Source organism: Hyla sarda, chromosome 4 (assembly GCF_029499605.1).
Source record: "Hyla sarda isolate aHylSar1 chromosome 4, aHylSar1.hap1, whole genome shotgun sequence".
Classification (NCBI taxonomy): Eukaryota; Metazoa; Chordata; class Amphibia; order Anura; family Hylidae; genus Hyla; species Hyla sarda.
This window is the reverse complement of record NC_079192.1, coordinates 182,518,197-182,539,034: the sequence shown is the minus strand read 5'-3', so window position 1 is coordinate 182,539,034 and position 20,838 is coordinate 182,518,197. Positions and strand designations below refer to the sequence as shown.

At 41.9% G+C, this 20,838-nt stretch overlaps 1 protein-coding gene across 4 annotated transcripts in view; it reads left to right on the top strand.

Moving 5' to 3' along the window:
• Positions 1–20,838, top strand: part of SHANK3 (SH3 and multiple ankyrin repeat domains 3) — a 502,635-nt gene that overhangs the window by 192,157 nt on the left and 289,640 nt on the right. For all 4 annotated transcript variants that reach the window (XM_056573015.1, XM_056573012.1, XM_056573011.1 and 1 more), the window contains exon 7: positions 17,649–17,757. In XM_056573015.1, the coding sequence (XP_056428990.1) occupies positions 17,649–17,757 (109 nt within the window). The remainder of the gene's footprint in view (positions 1–17,648; positions 17,758–20,838) is intronic.

The window sequence follows — 20,838 nt, the reverse complement described above, 5'->3', positions numbered from 1 at the left end:
ACCTTTTAAACTTCAAAAATCATGAGAAAATAAATTATTTCAGCAATTCTAGAAAGTCATGGATCATAAAAAAGTAAATCATCCAATGAAAAATTGTGACAGATGTCTGATCGCAGGAGGCCCGCCGCTGGGACCCCCGCGATCTCCCTGCAGCAGCCCGCATTCTATGCGTAGCTGCGTCTGAAGTTTTGGAAACCGCCAGGCTTCCAAGACGGGGACGTGACGTCCCCCTCCATTCATGTCTATGGGAGGGGGCGTTGCGGATGTTACGCCCCCCCCATAGAAATGAATGGAGGGAGCGTGGTGTGAGGTCACGTCCCCGTCTCGGAAGCCTGCCGGTTTCCGAAACTTCAGACGCAGCTACACATAGAATGCGGGCTGCTGCAGGGAGATCGCGGGAAATGCTCAAAATAGGTCACAGTAGAAACTTGCTATAATTTATTTTAAACTTTTGACGTGTCGTCCAGTCATTTAAAAATTTAGATTGCACCGGGTCCTGAGACCTGCTGCTACTGTGAGTTATAAGCCGATGAAGTGCGCAGCAGCTTCCTTGCCTGGCCAGCCGCCTCGTCTGAGGTTTTCACTTCATAGACCAGTGTTTCTCAACCAGGGTGCCTCCAGCTGTGGCAAAACTACAACTCCCAGCATGCCAGGACAGCCGAAGGCTGTCTGGGAATGCTTGGAATTGTAGTTTTGCCACAGCTGGAGGCACCCTGGTTGGGAAACACTGCCATAGACTAATGCAGTGAAAGAGTCAGGTTTCATTGACAGCCTGGAAATGAAGCATGCCCTGCCCTGCACATCACCCAGCTGTAACTGAGACCTGGTGTGATCCAAACTTTAAAAGGGGTACTCCACTGGAAAACTTTTTTTTTTTTAAAGGGGTTCTCCGGTGCTTAGACATCCAAAGGATAGGGGATAAGATGCCTGATCGCGGGAGTCCCACCTCTGGGGACGCCCGTGATCTTGCACGTGGCACCCCGTTTGTAATCAGTCCCCGGAGCGTGTTCGCTCTGGGTCTGATTACGGGCGACCACCGGGCCGGCGGCGTGTGATGTCACGCCTCTGCCCCTGTGTGACGTCACGCTCCGCCCCTCAATACAAGCCTACGGGAGGGGGCGTGATAGCTGCCACGCCCCCTCTCGTAGGCTTGCATTGAGGGGCGGAGTGTGACGTCACACGGGGCGGAGGCGTGACGTCACATGCCGCCGGCCCGGTGGTTGCCCGTAATCAAACCCGGAGTGAACACGTGTTCACTCCGGGGACTGATTACAAACGCGGTGACGCGTGCAAGATCACAGGCGTCCCCAGCGGGGAGGTGTCAGCATAGAGCACTGTGGTCAGTCAGAAAGGAAATTCAGAAAGTACAGAACTTCCTGTGGATTATAACAGCAGCTGATAGGAACTGGAAGGATTAAGATTTTTTAATAGAAGTAATTTACAAACCTATTTAGCTTTCTGGCACCAGTTGATAAAAAAAAAAAAGTGTCCCAGTGGAGTACCGCTTTGACATGTCTGGGCGACATCAGACAAAGGAGAGAGGTCTCTCGCTACCAATACTAAAATTCTAACAGGGCTGCTACTAGGTCCATTAAAACAAAAGCACCACTTAAAGAAAAGGGACACACCCAAATATTTGAGAAATATGATCAATCAGGATTCATATGATCCATAATCATATGATCAATAATAAAGACATTGCATTTAAAAGGCTCAAAAAATGAGCATAAGGAGAGCCGTAGGGAGAAAATATACTCAACCTCGTACACGTACAAAAGTATTCAAAATGTAGATAGACAAACTAACCACTCTAATGACTATAATAGGAAAATAAATATCATGCAGACAAACAAATACAAAAAAGTGTATATGACTGGCAGTAAGGGATGGCAATGAAGGATACACAATACAGTCATGAATACAGGCCCAGTTCCAATACCTGCTTAAAAAGCTCAGAGGTAGTATAACCATAAATACTGTGCTAGATAATAGGTGTATGATGTATGGAGATTGGGAGGCTAGTCTAAACGGATGTGGGCACCCACTGAGAACACTACACGTTTCGTCACCATTGCAATTTCCCCAGGGGTATAAACTAATGTAAAAAGGGTCTTTTATAGAAGCATTTAATAAACTTTTTCTTTTTGTGATGTCTGGACGACATGGGAAAAGCTTTTACAAATGCCACTAATGCTTTAATATGCTGCTTAGGTTCACCCTAAGGGCTGGGTCACACCACGTTTTTAGCAATTTGGGACCGTATCCAGCTGGGGGGAGTGAAAACCGTGTGCTCCCGTTTCCCAGCTGGACCTGGCCCGTATGTAATGCATTTCAATGAGCCGACTGGAGTCAAACGCTGACTCCGGTCGGCTCATTTTTGCCCCGTATACGTTCTTTAACCGGACCTAAAACCGTCCCCCCTCCCTCTTTTTTTAAAGAGAAGAGCTATAATGGAAACATTTGCTAATGTTTCTGTGATTTGGACACATTCTGGTTTTGGTTAAACATCCTGCCCAAAATACTGATAAAATACTGACCAATTTACTATGTGTGACAGTCAGGACAAGAGGGAGGAAAGTGCCTAGGATGCCACTTTACAACAACAGGGGAAGGAGCACATTTCTATTGTACGGTGTCCATTCTAGGACATCGTCAGTTTTCAGACATAACTCCGTCCTCCATCAGGTGAAACGGCGTCCCGCCTCCTCCCTCAGGCCAATCTCTGTCAGGCGTCAGCCGCAACTCCCTCCTCCCTCCTTTGTCATCCTAAATCCAAAACTCTGTCATCCCTCAGATGAAAAACTTTCCTGCCGTGTAGCAGAGCCGAGTCAGTGTCTGCTCTGGCTATACAGGTTCTGCTGTACATGCTATTCAATGTCGGCTCTGCTCTACAGACTCCTGTAGCACATGTAGTGTCTGTAGTATACACGTGCAAGTTTCACAGTTTCGACTCTGCTTTACATGCTGTACAGCGTCGGGTATGCTATATGACAGGAAGTTACATCTGGGGGAGAATTGTCTGAGGCATGACAGCGTTTTGGACGACGGAGTTTCGGATGAGGGAGGATGGAATTGTGGCTGAAGGAGGACAGCGATTGGTGTGAGGGAGGAGGCGGGATGCCATTTCACATGATGGAGGACGGACTGACGGCGATTGGTCCAAGGGAGGAGGTGGGATGCCCTTTCACCGGACGGAGTTGCGGCTGATGACTGACCGTTTCATCTGACGGAGGACGGGGTTACGTCTGACGACTGACTATGTCCTAAAATAAACACTGTACTATTGAAAATAAAAAACACATTTCCTATGCTGCCTCCAATGTGTGCCTTTCTACAGAAAGGAGCAGGATCAGGCAGGAATTTGAGGTTCTCACAAGATGGAGTCCACAAGTCCCTAACACGTACCCTTCTGCTCTGATCGCAGTGCGTGCAGGGGGATACATGAAGTTATAAGTTAAACACCCCCCAAATCGTTCACTTCTGTTGATGCTGGGAAGCTCAGCATTTGGGACTGTGGAGTGGTGGCCTGTAGAGTGTGCAGGTCATACACCTCCTCTCAGTGCTTACTGCTGTACTTCAAGCATCAGTTGTCAGCAGCAGCAGAGGCTTCATGTGAAGAGGAGTGAGAAACATGTAGGGAGGAAGGGGGAGTTAAATCATTACAGCCCTGCATACCCCTGCACTGATGTCTACACAGATAAAAGCATGAGTGCCTTCTGCTCTTCTCTTCAGCTGCCCCAAGATGCTGTCATCTCTTGGCCTAACCAACAGCAATATAAGAGGCCATTCATCTCTGTATATGTACGCACTATATATATAGATATATGTGTGTGTATGTATGTATGTATGTATATATATATATATATATATATATATATATATATATAAAAATATATATATATATATATATATATATATATATGTATTACAGTCATGGCCGTAGACGTTGGAACCCCTGAAATTTTTCAAGAAAATGAAGTATTTCTCACACAAAAGGATTGTAGTAACACATGTTCTGCTATACACATGTTTATTCCCTTTGTGTGTATTGGAACTAAACCAAAAAAAGCAAATTGGGCATAATGTCACACCGAACTTCAAAAATGGGATAGACAAAATTATTGGCACGCTTAACTTAATATTTGTTTGCACACCCTTTGGAAAAAATTACTGAAATCAGTCAATTCCTATAACCCTCAATAAGTTGCTTCAGGGATGTGGAATTTGTATCGCCTGACGCCCGGGACATGCAGTTCCGAGCGCCGGGCAGGTGAATTTTTCAGGTCCTTAGCCCTGCTTCGGGCAAGCAGGGCCGGGCCTGAAAGCCCCCGGCAAGCACGGCAGCGCTCATCGGGGAGTATGTAGAAGGCTCCCAACTCCAGCCCGCTTCGTACTCTGCAGCCCCTAGCTGATTTCTGTAGCTGGGGGCCGCCGCTAATAGCCAGCATGCGGAGGTCACGGTGGCTGGCTATTAACCCTTTAGAACGCCGCTGTCAATGCTGAGAGCGGCATCTAATGGGACATGTGAATGCTCCCTGGTAGGCAAGTGGGTTGGATCGCCCCCCCCCCCCCCCACCGCAACGCGATCCACTACGATCCACAATGCGATTCCACTATAGAGGTAGCCGGAGGGCTTACCTCTGCTTCCCTGGTGCCCGTGGCTCTGTCATTGATAGAGCCTGACTGGACTAGGCTCTATCAATGGAGTTTAATAGAACTCTATTGATCTGTAAGAGGAAGCTAGTGATTCCTTCTAAAAGTCCCCTAAGGGACTAAGAAGTGTGACTTTTTTTTTAAATAAAAGTTTAAAAGACACACATTAACCCCTTCCATATTAAAAGTTCAAATCACCTCCTTTTCCTATATAAAAACATGTAAACATAATAAAAATAAACATATTTGGTATCGCTGCTTGCCTAATTGTACGAACTATTAAAATATAACATTATGTATCCTGTACAGTAAATTACGTAAATGTAAAAAAAAACAACACAGAATTGCAATTTTATATAAAACAACCAAGAGAGGAAAAAAAGCGGACCTGGCCTTGCGGGGGCAAGGTAGACAGTCTATCAATGGGATGTATATATATAGTCCCAACAATAGTAGATGTAGAGGCAAAATTGTAGCGCATCAGGTGGAGGTATGTGCTTGCAGGTGGGTGGTGCTCACATAGGAAATAGTGTACTGTCCATAATACATCCAAAAGACAAAATTAATTGGAGCAACTCACCCAAGGACACCAGTGGAGTTGAATGAGTCAAGGCTTTATTCCATAGAACAACAGGGTGAAGCACACGGGAAGGCTCAGATGTATGAGTGGGGGAGAAACAGACAGCAAATGGGCCACGGTCCGTAACACGCTCTCACAGGGCTTTGTCAGGCCCCAGCTGCGTCTGTCGTCAGATCCTGTTTTGTAACATCTAGTTGCCATAGTGAAATCAAACAAAATACAAAAAACATTGTGCAACTAAGTGAATTAAAAACAATAATACAAAACTAAAATCATATCTCTTTTCAGTGAGCAATATATATGAGGCAAGATTATAATAGGATACTTAATTCATTTTTGTCATTTAAGCCGATGGGGCCGGTGGCATCTAAACGCATTATCCACCGTGCCTCCTTCATTAATAATGTATCATTCATATTCTTGCCTCTGTAACAATGTTCTACCCTCTCAATTGCTGAAAATTTTAACTGTTTAGGATCTGAATTGTGAAATTCTGCCATATGCGAAATGAATCGTGGCGCTCCCTTACCTGTCCGTAGGGAGCGTACATGCTCGCGAATTCGGTGAAATATCCCAGAAAAAAGTTAAAAGCTATTAAAAAGTCCGATCAATACCAAAATGGTACCGATACAAAAAACTGATTATGGCACAAAAAATTAGCCCTAAAACAGCCTGGTATGCAAAAATTGTATTTTATTTTTTTTACAGCTACAGGGGTCAAAAATTGCAATAAAAAAAATATCTAAAGTTCTGATTTTTTTTTTAAATTAGTAAAACATGACGAAAACTATACAAATCTGGTATTGCTGTAATCAGACCGACCTAAAGTATCAGAATAACATGTTATCTCAACCACAAGGTAAATGGCTGCAAAATCTGGAAAATTATCTTTTATTATTTCAATTTCACTTCACCAATATTTTCGTTTTTGTTTCGGAAAATATGTTATGGAAAAATTAAAAGGTATCATTATAGTAGTTAGTTATGGTTATTATAGGGCAAGGAGGAAAAAACGAGAGTTTAAAAACGGACATTGGCCAGGACAAGTGGATCGTCATGAGGGACAAGTAGATTTGGCTCCGTTTTAGTCCTGTGGACAAGTAATTTTTTATTAAATTTCCGTACCCCTGTTCTTACATCTCTCAGCCGGAATGTTGGACCACTCTTCCTTTGCAAACTGCTCCAGGTCTCTCTTATTGGAAGGGCACCTTTTCCCAACAGAAATGTTAAGATCTCTCCACAGGTGTTCAATGGGATTTAGATCTAGACTCATTTCTGGCAACTTGAGAACTCACTAGTGCTTTGTTGGCATCCATTTCTGGGTGCCTTTTGACGTATTTTTTGTGTCATTGTCCTTATGGAAGACCCAAGATCTCCCAGCTTTCTGACACTGGGCTGTACAGTGCGACCCAAAATCCATTGGTAATCCTCAGATTTCATGTTGCCTTTCACACATTCAAGCACCCAGTGCCAGAGCAACTCCAAAACATAATTGAATCTCCACCATATTTCACTGTAGGTACTGTGTTCTTTTCTTTGTAGGCCTCATTCCATTTTCGGTAAACAGTAGAATGATGTGCTTTACCAAAAAACTCTATCTTGGTCTCATCTGTCCTCAAGATGTTTTCCCAGAAGGATTTTGGCTTACTCAAGTTCATTTTGACAAAATGTAGTCTTGCTTTTTTTCCCTCCCTTTTTTGGTTTATTTCTAATACACACAAAGGGAATTACCATGTGTATAGCAACACTTGTGTTAATGCAATCCTTTTTAGTGAGAAATACCTGATTTTCTTAAAATATTTCAGGGTTGCCAAAATTTATGGCCATGACTGTATGTATATGTATTTGTATATATATATGTGTGTGTGTGTGTGTATATATATATATATATGTGTGTGTGTATGTATATATATATATATATATATATATATATACACACATTCAATTTATGTAGTGGTATGTGGTAAGCATGGGGTATTCTGAGTTTTATGTGTTACCTAAAACTGAACTCAGCCTGGAGAAAAACATATACTTACCTCCCTTGCTCACCCCACCGCTGCTGTTGCACAACAGAGGAAAGGTAGCAGCGGGGGAAGCAAGGAAGGAAGGTGTATTTATGTGTTCTACCACTTTTGGATAAAACTTACAACTTGGAATACCCCCATTAGTACAATGATGTATGTGGTAAATTAATATATGAGTGTATCTATGTAAATGATGATTGTGTGTATGAGTATATCTGTGTAAGAAGTGGATCTGTACTCTCAATATTTGTATATTAAATATCAATCTACTCTATTTCTGTACACAGCAAATGCCTAGCTTTCTAGGTTGAGAGGTTGCGTTAGTATTAGCCTTTTTAACCTTGTAGTGCCATGTACATGTACATTCACAGAGCTCGCGCATGGACTTATAGACAGTTGACATACGTTTACATCACTGTCATGTCATGGGTTGATTTCCTCAGTCCACAGCTAGAGGAAAATTAATCAATACTACTCTTTTTTGACTATTTTAGTCATGAAATGTCGCCTTGTTTGTTAACTCCCTGCACTGAATTCATGAAAAGTCACACGCCCCTTGATGAATTTGGCGCTCGGGAACATTAGTAAAGATTTACCTCACAGTTCTCCTCCATTGAAATGTACAAAAGATGGAAAAAAAAATCTATAATCATCTGTCCTATTTGAGGACTGAGCCCTAAACCTTATGGGATCAGCTAGTCAAAAACAGCACATCTATCCTCATCACCATTCCTTGTTTTAATACAATTAGTTCAGAACTTGTACTTAAAGGGGTACTCCGGTGGAAAACTTTAAATCAACTGGTGCCAGAAAGGTAAACAGATTTGTAAATTTATAAATGATTATATAATTCGCGCTGGTACGAATTTATAAAACTATATGATATAGTATTACAATATCCTACCTGTATAGAAAGATGTCATATGATATTGCTTGAGTAGTATACTTAGAATGCCCTCCTGTGTTAAGGTTAGCTGAAGAAAAATGAGTTTATATGTTTAGATATATACTTTCCAATAATCATATACATCCAAGACAGTTATACATGTGTTCCTGATTGTTATACCTGCAGTCCCTGATCTATTGTTTGGTATACTGTGTTTTATAGATCCAAGTGTTAAGTTGTGGTAATCTTTTTTGTTGTTATATTCTTTTGTATAATGGGTTAGTTTTGCATGCTGCAAAAAAAATCCCTAGTTATACATATAGGTTGTGACAAGTTTCTCTGTAGTATTAAATATATGATATGCTATTCAATGTTATTTCAATGCTATCACTTATTTTCTAAGTTTAAGTACGTTACCGGTCAGACCGCCGTTATGTTTTCTTCAGTTAGCTAAATAGGTGTTCTTCTATATCCGCGGTGCTGTCCGGTAGTTGTATCCAGGTAAGAGATCCTATTGTGGTTCGTTCTATGCAGCGGCGAGTACGCCCCGGCCGGTGGCGTCTCTAGCCTATGCTGCCTGCGACTTCCGGGAATGAAAGTTTTAGTGATGTCACTACAGGCGCTCCTCTGTACCAAAATGACCTCAACGCGTTTCGGAAACTGCTTCTACGGTTTGCTTCGTCAAGAGGAAACCGTAGAAGCAGGAAGGAAACCGTAGGAGCAGTTTCCAAAAAGCTTGATGAATTCCCCTCCTAGTCTCCTGCTGCAGTAGCCTGGAACAGAGATAGCTCGCATGCCACCTATTTATACCGAGATGCCACAGTCAATGCTAACCACAACATCAAAGTGGTTTACAGACAGAAGAGGTTCCTTTTTTCCCAATCACCAGACTGTGACAGTGACATCTGTTTAGAAAACTGGTTGCAGACCACTATAGATGTATTGTGCGGTGATATTGTTGGTTATATTGGTGTTTGCATAGTGGTAACATACACATGTACCAGAAAGAGTGAGTCTACACCTGTTCTGACTGTGTGATTGGTTTTGATATGTTAAGGAATTTTGAACTGACCAGGGGGAACGGGGGAGCAATTTGACTATTCTGCCTAGGGCACCAAATACCTTGTCCCAGAGGTAACATAAGAACACCCATGTGCCATAACAAAACTGTTAAAATAAACTCAATAGACTAAATAATTGACAAAAGAACAATCAGGGAAAACAGTAGAGGTGCCCAGGGTCAAGAAGGGTGTAGAGTATAACTGGTGTTTCCCCTAAAATGCTGTATGTGAATGAACTCTGTACAGCAGACAAAACAGTTTGCTCCTTCAAAATCTAGGAATTAATGATTTGATCCATATGTTCAGTGAGTGTTTACAGTATTAATTCCCTTTTTCATAACCTTGTACTTTGCCATGTTAGCGTTGGCACCAGCACAAGCACAGGTTTTTATTTCATCTTTTTTAATTATTAATTTTTTTGCATTGCACATTTCTATGTATTAACAGCTCCCCTTCTTATTCACCCCTCCTTGCACCTGCTGCTTGTGTGACAGTGGTGCTCACATTAGACTTGTCAAACATGCTCCCTTTTCCCAGCAATATATGCGCAGTGCTAATTACCATAAATACATTTCTGGCAGAAAACACATACTCTGTTATCTGTGTACTGCACGGCCTTATTATAAGGAAGACTAAGTATTTAATATTCAGCTTGAATAAAGTGGAATCAAATATTTAATGTGCTTACATTTTAAGCTGATATTCATATACAGAAAATTGCCAGCTGTTTAGTTGTTGGTGTATACTGTACTCCTAACCTATTTACAGTAATAGCAGGCGATATTCATTAATCTGATAACACCCATGTAACATAATTGTATGTCATAAAGGTGAGCGATCAGTGGCATAGCATGGGTTGCCAGCAGGAATTTGAACCCCTAAGCCCGTAGAACGTTAACATTTCCTGAGTCCATAACACTGTTTAAGGGACTCAGGGAGTGTTAATGTCCAGGGGGTAAGGGGGTGCAATACTTGTTCAACCAGTACAGTATTTTACCCCTTACCTTTCCCTGCTGCTACCTTAGACCCTTATTCTTTGCCTATCCTATCGTTCCTGTCACACCACCCCTAACCAACCTATCTCTATCATACCTCTGTAACTACTAGCCCTCCAAGTAAACCTTCACCCAATATCTAGCCTCTATCGTATTCTATCTCATATTGTATTCCTTTTCTATCTACCCTCTGTCGTATTTTGCCTCATCCTTCCTCACCCTTCTTCAAGGCACTTTACACTTTGCCCATCCCCAAGCCATCCCTATACCTTGACACCCTTCCACTTATTACCCAAATACTACCCCTATACCTTGATAGCCTATTATCACTATGAAACCCTACCCCAATATAACTTTTTTCCCAAGTTAGCCCCACACCCTGCCCTTCTCCAAGTCACCTTATATCATATATAACATATCACTACCATTCCATATAATAAAGTAGAACACCATTATAATTCATATTACTCAATTTTATTGTTACCAAAGGATATTTACAGAATAGAAAAAATAGGAAACAAAAATCCCACTAAGGATCCCCAAGGATATACATATATATACAATGCTGTTACAGCTTAATACTTAGTAATAGTAATATAGCCCTTGTACAATTAGGTGCCTGGTAATCACATCCCCCAACTGCACTAGCCCAACATGAATATAAAGTGCATGTTTATAATTAATGACTAGCAGTAATCAAGTTAATAACCAACACAATCAGATATAGTATATATACCTATATATAGTACCTGGTGCTGACATATTGACCAATGTGGGATCCCTGCGCTCATCCTCAACACACGGGCATAAGTAATTCATCTCCCCACCTCCCTAATATATGCATAGGTTGTCTTATAGCGCACACTCAGAACGCCACCAGTACCATACACATCCATCCACATTTTAAGGGTGTCACTTTGTTGCACGCATAGCATGTTCAGCACTTTCACCCATACTGAGACATATCAGGATCTGCATACACCTGGGCGCTCTGCGCATGAGGGGGGGGGGGGGGGGGGGGGCGGGGGACATGTGGATTCCGTCCTTGTCTATTTTTTTCTATTCTGTAAATATAACTTTTGTAATCATTTAAGTTATATGAATTATATTGGTATATTGGCTTCATCTTCACCATCCCTGGGGAACATTCCTGCCCGCAGGGAAGTCTCCCCCGCCACCCCCATAAGTAGTCCCCTGGGCAGGAAATTATACTTACCTTGTCCTATCGGCTGCGATGCAATCACTCCTCCTCAGCGTGATTGACATCCCGCCTTATCACTCTGCTCTGTCCACTTAGGGAGCAAAGCAGTGATGCGGGCTGTCAGTTTCGTTAAGGGGGCACGATTACAATTAAAGCGCAGCCGACAGGACTAGGTGAGTATAGCTCCCCGCCTAGGGCACTACTTACAAGGGCGGTGGGGGATACTGCGGCCAGGAACGTCGCCCGGGGATGGTGAGGATGAAGATTTTACCATACATATGCGTTACTACGTGTTATATATGGTAAAATCTGATGCTTGATTCCTTTTAAGTAACAAAGCATAACAAAAATGTTGTACCGTAAATTGGGCATTTCCATAATCTTACAGACCTGCAGAATAAGGTTTAAAGCGGATCTGTCAGCAGCTTGTTTGTTAATATTTAAATGAGGTGAGTACCCAGGAGGCCTTCCTCACGGCAAGACCCAGAGTTTGCAGTCTCCTTACTATGGAAGGTGGCATATAGGTTCAAGATGCTTTTTCAGGTGTCCTTCATAGTAGACTTATTGATCTGCCTAACCACTTTTTGTTTGGAGAAGCGAGTTTTCTAGTGAAAGTGCCTGTGATCATCTTGTAGTATGTTGAAAACTCTTGCAATTGCCTAAATATTAAAATTTTTTCAGATAAATAGATAAATGGGACAGTCACATAAAAAAAAAATCTACCATACATGAATTTACTCCCTTGGGGACAATCACATTTTGCTTTTTAAAAATAAGAAAACATCCGTTTGTCAGTACTATGTATGTATATTGTTTGTTTAGGCTCCCATTCATAGAACGGTGCATACAATTAGGCTTAATTGCTTCCTATTCTCCCTCCTCCAGTGTTTTACTCATTATTCATTCCTTCCTTGAAGCTGTATAGTCAGACTGTTGCTTGTAGGTGAAAGCGGGATTAAACCATGTGCTGGTTTACATTTTTCTAAAGATTTTTTGCTATTTTTCCTGGCTGGTTGCATAACATTAGTTTAATGGCAAGTTAAATAATTATGTAGTGTAGCAAAAATCTTGTAACACAAATAATAATGTCGTATAATTAATGTTATGCAAACAGGGCAATGCTAGAATAAACATACTGTACACAAAGAATCTGTCATTTAAAGGGGTTATCCAAATGTATCTTTAGCTGGTGTGTTATGTGGTATCCATTCACATGGTCACATCAAGCTCATGTCTATGGCAGTTAAATGAACCTAAAACTAAACTATACATAGAGATGAATTATAGAAGTAAAATTTAAATATATAAGTCCAAAAAGGTTTGGTTTCAGAAACATGCAGACAATCTCACACACCGACACACGGTGTTGTACAAAATCCTGTGTACAACAATGGGGTCAACTTCCTACTGATCTGTTCCTGTTGAATGGCTTAATGGGTTAGTCTGTAAACAGAGCAGAGGGGGGAGGCTCCTGCTGCAGCCAGCTGTTTTTACAGTTATAGTAATAAGACATTGAGGAGCAGGGGCATGTCTGATCACTGAGACGCATAGAGAAGAGTTCTTTATATATTTCTTTGTTTTTATTGAGGGTCAAATGGGTCAAAATCAGAGCAGAGGAAGGGATAAATTGCTATTTTTGTGCATTTTCTAATGGTTTAGTGTTTTTACAAGGTGTTTTTGGATAATTGCTCATGTATAACCTATTAGTTCAAAAAAGACCACTCTAAAAAGGACCACTTGTAAAAACAGTAATACTTTATTAATTAATAACATGAATACACATATAGGGATATAAAAACAAAGGACATGGTCACAGAAAACCAGGAAAGGGGGGGAAATGATAAATGAATACAGGTCTAGTGCAAAGTAAGCTATGAGATAGTAACTGGAAGCACCAATACGATGACAATAGCGACTAGTGTCGTATAAAGTACATATGTGCATGAAAGTGCACAATAGTGGGCTATACCAGGATAAATATCAATGGCATATATGCTATTTGTATAAAGTGCATATAAGTGCACAGTAGCAAAATATATACAGATAACCATCAATGGCATAGACAGCAAAACTCTCAATGCACAGTGGCAAAGAGAGGTGGCGCAAATGCATAAAAGACCATAAGGGAAACACAGTAGATTGCAGAGTACGGACCCCGCCTTGTGTAGTCCCCAGTCACCCACCACACAAACGCATTTTCTCTGCAAATCCACGATTAAAATCTAATATGCGTTGAATATTATGCAGTTCGAACCCAGCCTAAGGCTGTGTTCCCACATTTGCATTTTTGACAAATTTCTTGTTTAGATAATCAGTTCTTAAAGGGGTACTCCAATGCTCAACGTAAACAGGTCCGAACGCTGGAGCCGGTGTCAGGAGCTTGTGGCATCATACCCCCGCCCCTTAATGATGTCACGCCCTGCCCCCTCAAGGCAAGTCTATGGGAGGGGGCGTGACAGCTGCCACGCCCCCTCCCATAGACTTGCATTGAGGGGGCGGTGCGTGACGTCATGATGGGGTGGGGCTAAGACGTCATGAGCTCCTGGTGCCGGCTCCAGCATTCGGAACAGTTTGTTCCAAACGCTGAGCAGCAGAGTACCCCTTTAAATTGTCTCTGGCTCTGCAGTGTGATCAGTATTGCCTGCTGCTGCTCATAAAGCACAATCTAAAAGCTGCATGCATTTTTTATTTTTTTTTGCAGTGCATGCGCTATACGTTTTCTCTGCAGTTCTCAAATGCAAATGTGGGAACTTTTACCTGATGCAGCTGAGTAAGCATTCAGTAAGCACACACTTCCTTTTTTTATATGTTTTATTGAAAGGAAAAAAGCATCGGCAATACAAACCATACAAAAGGAAAAAGACATACAGTCATGGCCGTAAATGTTGGCACCCCTGAAATTTTTCAAGAAAATTAAGTATTTCTAACAGAAAAGGATTGCAGTAACACATGTTTTGCTATACACATGTTTATTCCCTTTGTGTATTGGAACGAAACCAAAAAAGGGAGGAAAAAAAGCAAATTGGACACAATGTCACAGGAAACTCCAAAAATGGGCTGGACAAAATTATTTGCACCCTTTCAAATTTGTGGAAAAATAAGATTGTTTCAAGCATGTGATGCTCCTTTAAACTTACCTGGGGCAAGTAACAGGTGTGGGCAATATAAAAATCACACCTGAAAGCAGATAAAAAGGTAAGAAGTTCACTTAGTCTTTGCATTGTGTGTCTGTGTGTGCCACACTAAGCATGGACAACAGAAAGAGGAGAAGAGAACTGTCTGAGAACCAAAATTGTGGAAAAATATTAACAATCTCTAGGTTACAAGTGCATCTCCAAAGATCTACAGTAGATTTGCCTTTGTCCACAGTGCGCAACATTATCAAGAAGTTTGCAACCCATGGCACTGTAGCTAATCTCCCTGGACGTGGATGGAAGAGAAAAATGTATGAAATGTGTCAACGCAGGATAGTCCGGATGGTGGATAAGCAGCCCCAAACAAGTTCCAAAGATATTCAAGCTGTCCTGCAGGCTCAGGGAGCATCAGAATCAGTGCAAACTACCCATTAACATTTAAATGAAATGAAACGATATGGCAGGAGACCCAGGAAGACCCCACTGCTGACACAGAGACATAAGAAAGCAAGATTACATTTTGCCAAAATGAACTTGAGTAAGTCAAAATCCTTCTGGGAAAACATCTTGTGGACAGATGAGACCAAGAAAGAGCTTTTTGGTAAAGTTCGTCATTCTACTGTTTACCGAAAACGGAATGAGGCCTACAAAGAAAAGAACACAGTACCTATAGTGAAATATGGTGGAGGTTCAATCATGTTTTGGGGTTGTTTTGCTGCCTCTGGCACTGAGTTCCTTGAATGTGTGCAAGGCATCATGAAATCTGATGATTACCAATGGATTTTGGGTTGCACTGTACAGCCCAGTGACAGAAATTTGTGTTTGAGTCCGAGATCTCGGGTCTTCCAGCAGGACAATGACCCAAACATCAGTGAAAAAGTACCCAGAAATGGATGGCAACAAAGTGCTAGAGAGTTCTGAAGTGGACAGCAATGAGTCCAGATCTAAATCCCATTGAACACCTGTGGAGAGATCTTAAAATTGCTGTTGGGAATAGGCGCCTTCCCATACGAGAGACCTGAAGCAGTTTGCAAAGGAAGAGTGGTCCAACATTCCGGCTGAGAGGTGTAAGAAGCTTATTGCTGGTTATAGGAAGCAACTGATTTTATAGGAAGCAACTTTTTTTTCTAAAGGGTGTGCAACCAAATTTTAAGTTAAGGGTGACATTAATTTTTCCCAGCCCACTTTTGGAGTTTGCTGTAGGGATAGACCGATATCGATTTTTTAGGGCCTATACCGATACTCTGTGGAGGTTAGCGCCGATAGCCGATAACATACCGATATTCCGGTATAAGTTATCGGCTATTTATCCCCCAATATCCGCCCCCATCCCCCCCCCCCCCCCCCCCGGCGACACTGCTGCAGATCATTGATTTAAAGCGGGCGCTTTATATCGATGAATTGCAGCAGCTTTTGCGGTGCCAGAGACCGCCGCCACCACCCGTTTTTCTCCCCATGCCTGTCCTGGGCTCCTCCTGAGTCCTAACACCGCGACCCCCCCACCACCGCACCGCGCCGCACCCCCCACCGCACCACCCCGGCCAGAGACTGCCGCTGCCCCATTGCCTCCCCCCATTCCCGATTTTATAACTACCTGTTCCTGGGCCTGGGGTCCACGCTGCTTCTGGCTCTGGTGGCATCCTCCCGAGCTGTCACTGTGCGCACTGACGGTGACGTCGCATTGAGGACGTCACTCGTCATTGCGCAGCGCACAGCGTAACAGGAGCCAGAAGTAGCCCGGGCCCCGGGAACAGGTAATTATAAAACCGGGGATGGGGGAGGCAATGGGGCAATGGCGGCGGCGGTCTCTGGCCGGGGTGGGGGGGGGGACGTGCGGCACGGTGGTGGGGGTGCGGTGCGGTGGTGGGGGCGGTGCAGGGCATTATCGGATTATTGGCAAGGTGATTTTTTGGTTTAGTTCCAATACACACTAAGGGAATAAACATGTGTATAGCAAAACGTGTTAATGCAATCCTTTTCTCAGAGAAATACTTCATTTTCTTGAAAAATGTCAGGGGTGCCAACATTTACGGCCATGACTGTAATTGTAGGCCAATAACAGTAGCATCAGGTAACCAGTGTGTACCAGACGAGGTACACATATAACACAGAACAGTAAAAAGATATAACACATAAGCCTGTCCATCTCAAGCTCCACTGCACATCCACCCACATGGCACAAAATATATATATATATATATATATATATATATATATATATATATATATAAAATGGCAGTAACACCATCCAGATGCTACACCGTCATATACACAATTCAGAGCGGTGAACACTCACGGAGGAGGAGAGCAGAGCCCCCACACGTGAAAGGAGCACAGGGTCTGGGAGGAAAAGCACACCACGTACTCCACACACATTCACATTTAGCAGGGCATTTCCAATTTGTGTACACAACATGTGAGAATGGGATAATAAAATTCACAAACTTTTTCTATTTGGAGCAAGTCGGGGGTCTCGGGTCCATCCACCTTAGAGTGACCAACTTCCTAGCAATGAACAGAGTTTCCCGAAGGAAGGTACGAGTATGATGGGGCACACCTCCTCATCCAGGACACCAAATGGACATATCAGAGGTTCAAGGAGAGGCAAATGGTCTACCATGGTGGCTGTAGGATTCAGCACTTCGCTCCAAAAGGAAGCTACATATGGACAGGCCCAAATGAAATGCCAAAAGTCCGCACTAGTAGCGTAACATCTATGACAAGCGTCCAAGGCTGATCTCCCCATTCTCTGTAATCTAACAGGTGTTACGTAACTACACGCACTCACTTTTAATTGCAAATACAGGTGAAGCATGGAAATTATTGGTAATCTGTATGCAGTCTCTGCGCCTCACTAGCAGCGTGTGCTAGCACCCTTACTTTCTCCCAGTCATAGTAGTGCTCTCCAAGACATAAAACTTTAGGCTTGACTTACAAAGAAGAATTTACAGTAGTTTTATTTGCACTGTTTGGAATTGGTTTGGAATATGTGATCAAGTCATAACTTCTTATGTATCATTGTTTTCAGCAGTCGTTTTGAATATTATAAATTTATTGTTTTATTTTCTTTCCTGTTTTTGTTTCCTATTTTCCCATCCCTAATTTATTTTGTAGGGGAATCTAAAGAAATTCATGGAGTACATTCAGCTTCAAAATATTGAGAAGGTTACCAGGCTGCTTGAGAGGGGTCTGGATCCCAACTACCAGGATCCAGATACAGGGGGTAAGAGAAAACATAAATTAGAAATGAAAGGGGTACTCCCCTGGAAAAATTTTTTTTAGATCAACTGGTGCCAGAAAGTTAAACAGATTTGCAAATTACTTCTATTAAAAAAATCTTAATCCTTCCAGTACTTATCAGCTGCTATATGATCCACAGGAAGTTCTTTTCTTTTTGAATTTCCTTTCTGTCTGACCACAATGCTCTCTGCTGACCCCTCTGTCCATTTTAGGAACTGTCCAAAGCAGGATAGGTTTGCTATGGGGATTTGCTCCTACTCTGGACAGTTGTTAAAATTGACAGATATGTCAGCAGAGAGCACTGTGGTCAGACAGAAAGGAAAGTCAAAAAGAAAAGAACTTCCTGTGGAACATACAGCAGCTGATAAGTACTGGAATGATTAAGATTTTTAAATAGAAATAATTTACAAATCTGTTTAACTTTCTGGCACCAGTTGATTTAAATTTTTTTTTTCCAGTGGAGTACCCCTTTAAGTTAAAAATGTGAGAATGTGAAAAGTTAAGCTGCACCTTTTAACTTTGGCTTTTTATGGTCAGCAAATCTAAACATCGGCCATCTTTGTAATACATTTTAAATGATACAGTTGGTGAATCCATGGCATTTCTAAGGGAAATCCAAAGTCGAACAGAGCATGCTGTGACTTTGAAAATCCATATCTTGCTCTTGTACACATTCTTTTGCTATTTTGTATGAATGGTCCTATTCACCTTTATGGTACTGTACACTTGTTGCAGATTTTCAACCTACACTGTAAATCTGTTCTGCCATGTGTGATCTTGGACTGGAGGGGTGGATTCACAAATAGTGTTACAGATTTTCAGTTCCAAATTCCACAGGGAAAGTCTGCTACAGATTATGGTACAGTGTTCATGTAATGGGTTTAATGCACCCTCTTCACTAATAGCAGAAACACTTTGCAGCAGATTGTAGACATGCTGTACATTTTCTAATTTATAGTGGACAGTAACTGGTACAGACTTACTGGGTATATTCAGTATCGTTCCACAACCTATTTGTTACACATTGGGGGTTATTTAATAACATGATCCTGACTCTTTTTTTTCTTGGATTTTGCACCCAAATTGTGTTGCACGTTGCTTGCAACACAATTTGCGACCAAAAAACCCCATAAGCCCTCCATTTTACAAGAAAAAATGGGCGTGGTCCCAACAAAAGGGGCATCTTCCCGACTGTTTTGAAAAATCCCAACATATTTACTAAGGCTTCCACATAAAATGTGGTGGATTGGAGCGGAAAAAAAACTAAAGATCAGAACAGTTGTAAAAAAGAAAAAGCAAAACATAGGGAAAAGTACATAATGTAGGGAAACATTAGTAAATACCTTGGGAAAATACCTGTTGGGAATCAAAACCCACAAAGAAAACTACACTTCACTCTTAGTGAATAACCCCCAATGTGTGAACTCAACCTAGAAGTATTAAAAGTATAGGTATCCCTAATACAGTCATGGCCGTAAATGTTGGCACCCCTGAAATTTTTCAAGAACATGAAGTATTTCTCACAGAAAAGGATTGCAGTAACACGTGTTTTGCTGTATACATGTTTATTCCCTTTGTGTGTATTGGAACCAAACCAAAAAAGGGAGGAAAAAAAAGCTAATTGGACATAATGTCACCCCAAATTCCAAAAATGGTCTGGACAAAATTATTGGCACCCTTAGCTTAATATTTGGTTGCACACCCTTTTGAAAAAATAACTGAAATCAGTGGCTTCCTATAACCATCAATAATCTTCTTACACCTCTCAGCCGGAATGTTGGACCACTCTTCCTTTGCAAACTGCTCCAGGTCTCTTATTTGAAGGGCGCCTTTTCCCAACAGCAATTTTAAGATCTCTCCACAGATATTCAATGGGATTTAGATCTGGACTTATTGCTGGCCACTTCAGAACTCTCCAGCGCTTTGTTGACATCCATTTCTGGGTGCTTTTGACCTGCTGGAAGACCCAAGATCTCGGACGCAAACCCAGCTTTCTGACACTGGGCTGTACAGTGTGACCCAAAATCCGTTGGTAATCCTCAGATTTCATGATGCCTTGCACACATTCAAGACACCCAGTGCCAGTGGCAGCAAAACAACCCCAAAACATAATTGAATCTCCACCATATTCCACTGTAGGTACTGTGTTCTTTTCTGTTCTTTTCTTTGTAGGCCTCATTCCGTTTTTGGTAAACAGTAGAATTATGTGCTTTACCAAAAAGCTCTATCTTGGTCTCATCTGTCCACAAGACGTTTTCCCAGAAGGATTTTGGCCTACTCAGGTTCATTTTGGCAAAATGTAATCTTGATTTTTTATATCTCTGTGTCAGCAGTGGGGTCCTCCTTGGTCTCCTGCCATAGCGTTTAATTTCATTTAAATGTCGACGCATAGTTTGCGCTGACACTGAGGCTCCCTGAGCCTTCGGGACAGCTTGAATATCTTTGGAACTTGTTTGGAGCTGCTTATCCACCATCTGGACTATCCAGTGTTGACACCTTTCATAAATTTTTCTCTTCCGTCCATGCCCAGGGAGATTAGCTACAGTGCCATGGGTTGCAAACTTCTTGATAATGTGGTGCACTGTGGACAAAGGCAAATCTAGATCTCTGGAGATGGACTTGTAACCTTGAGATTGTTGATATTTTTCCACAATTTTGGTTCTCAAGTCCTCAGACAGTTCTCTTCTCCTCTTTCTGATGTCCATGCTTAGTGTGGCACACACAAACACACAATGCAAAGACTAAGTGAACTTCTCTCATTTTTATCTTCTTTCAGGTGGGATTTTTATATTGCCCACACCTGTTACTTGCCCCAGGTGAGTTTAAAGGAGCATCACATGCTTGAAACAATCTTATTTTTCCACAAATTTGAAAGGGTGCAAATAATTTTGTCCAGCCCATTTTTGGAGTTTGGGGTGACATTATGACCTATATGCTTTTTTTCCTCCCCTTTTTGGTTTAGTTCCAATACACATAAAGGGAATAAACATGTGTATAGCAAAACATGTGTTACTGCAATCCTTTTCTGGAAACATTTCAGGGTGCCAACATTTATGGCCATGGC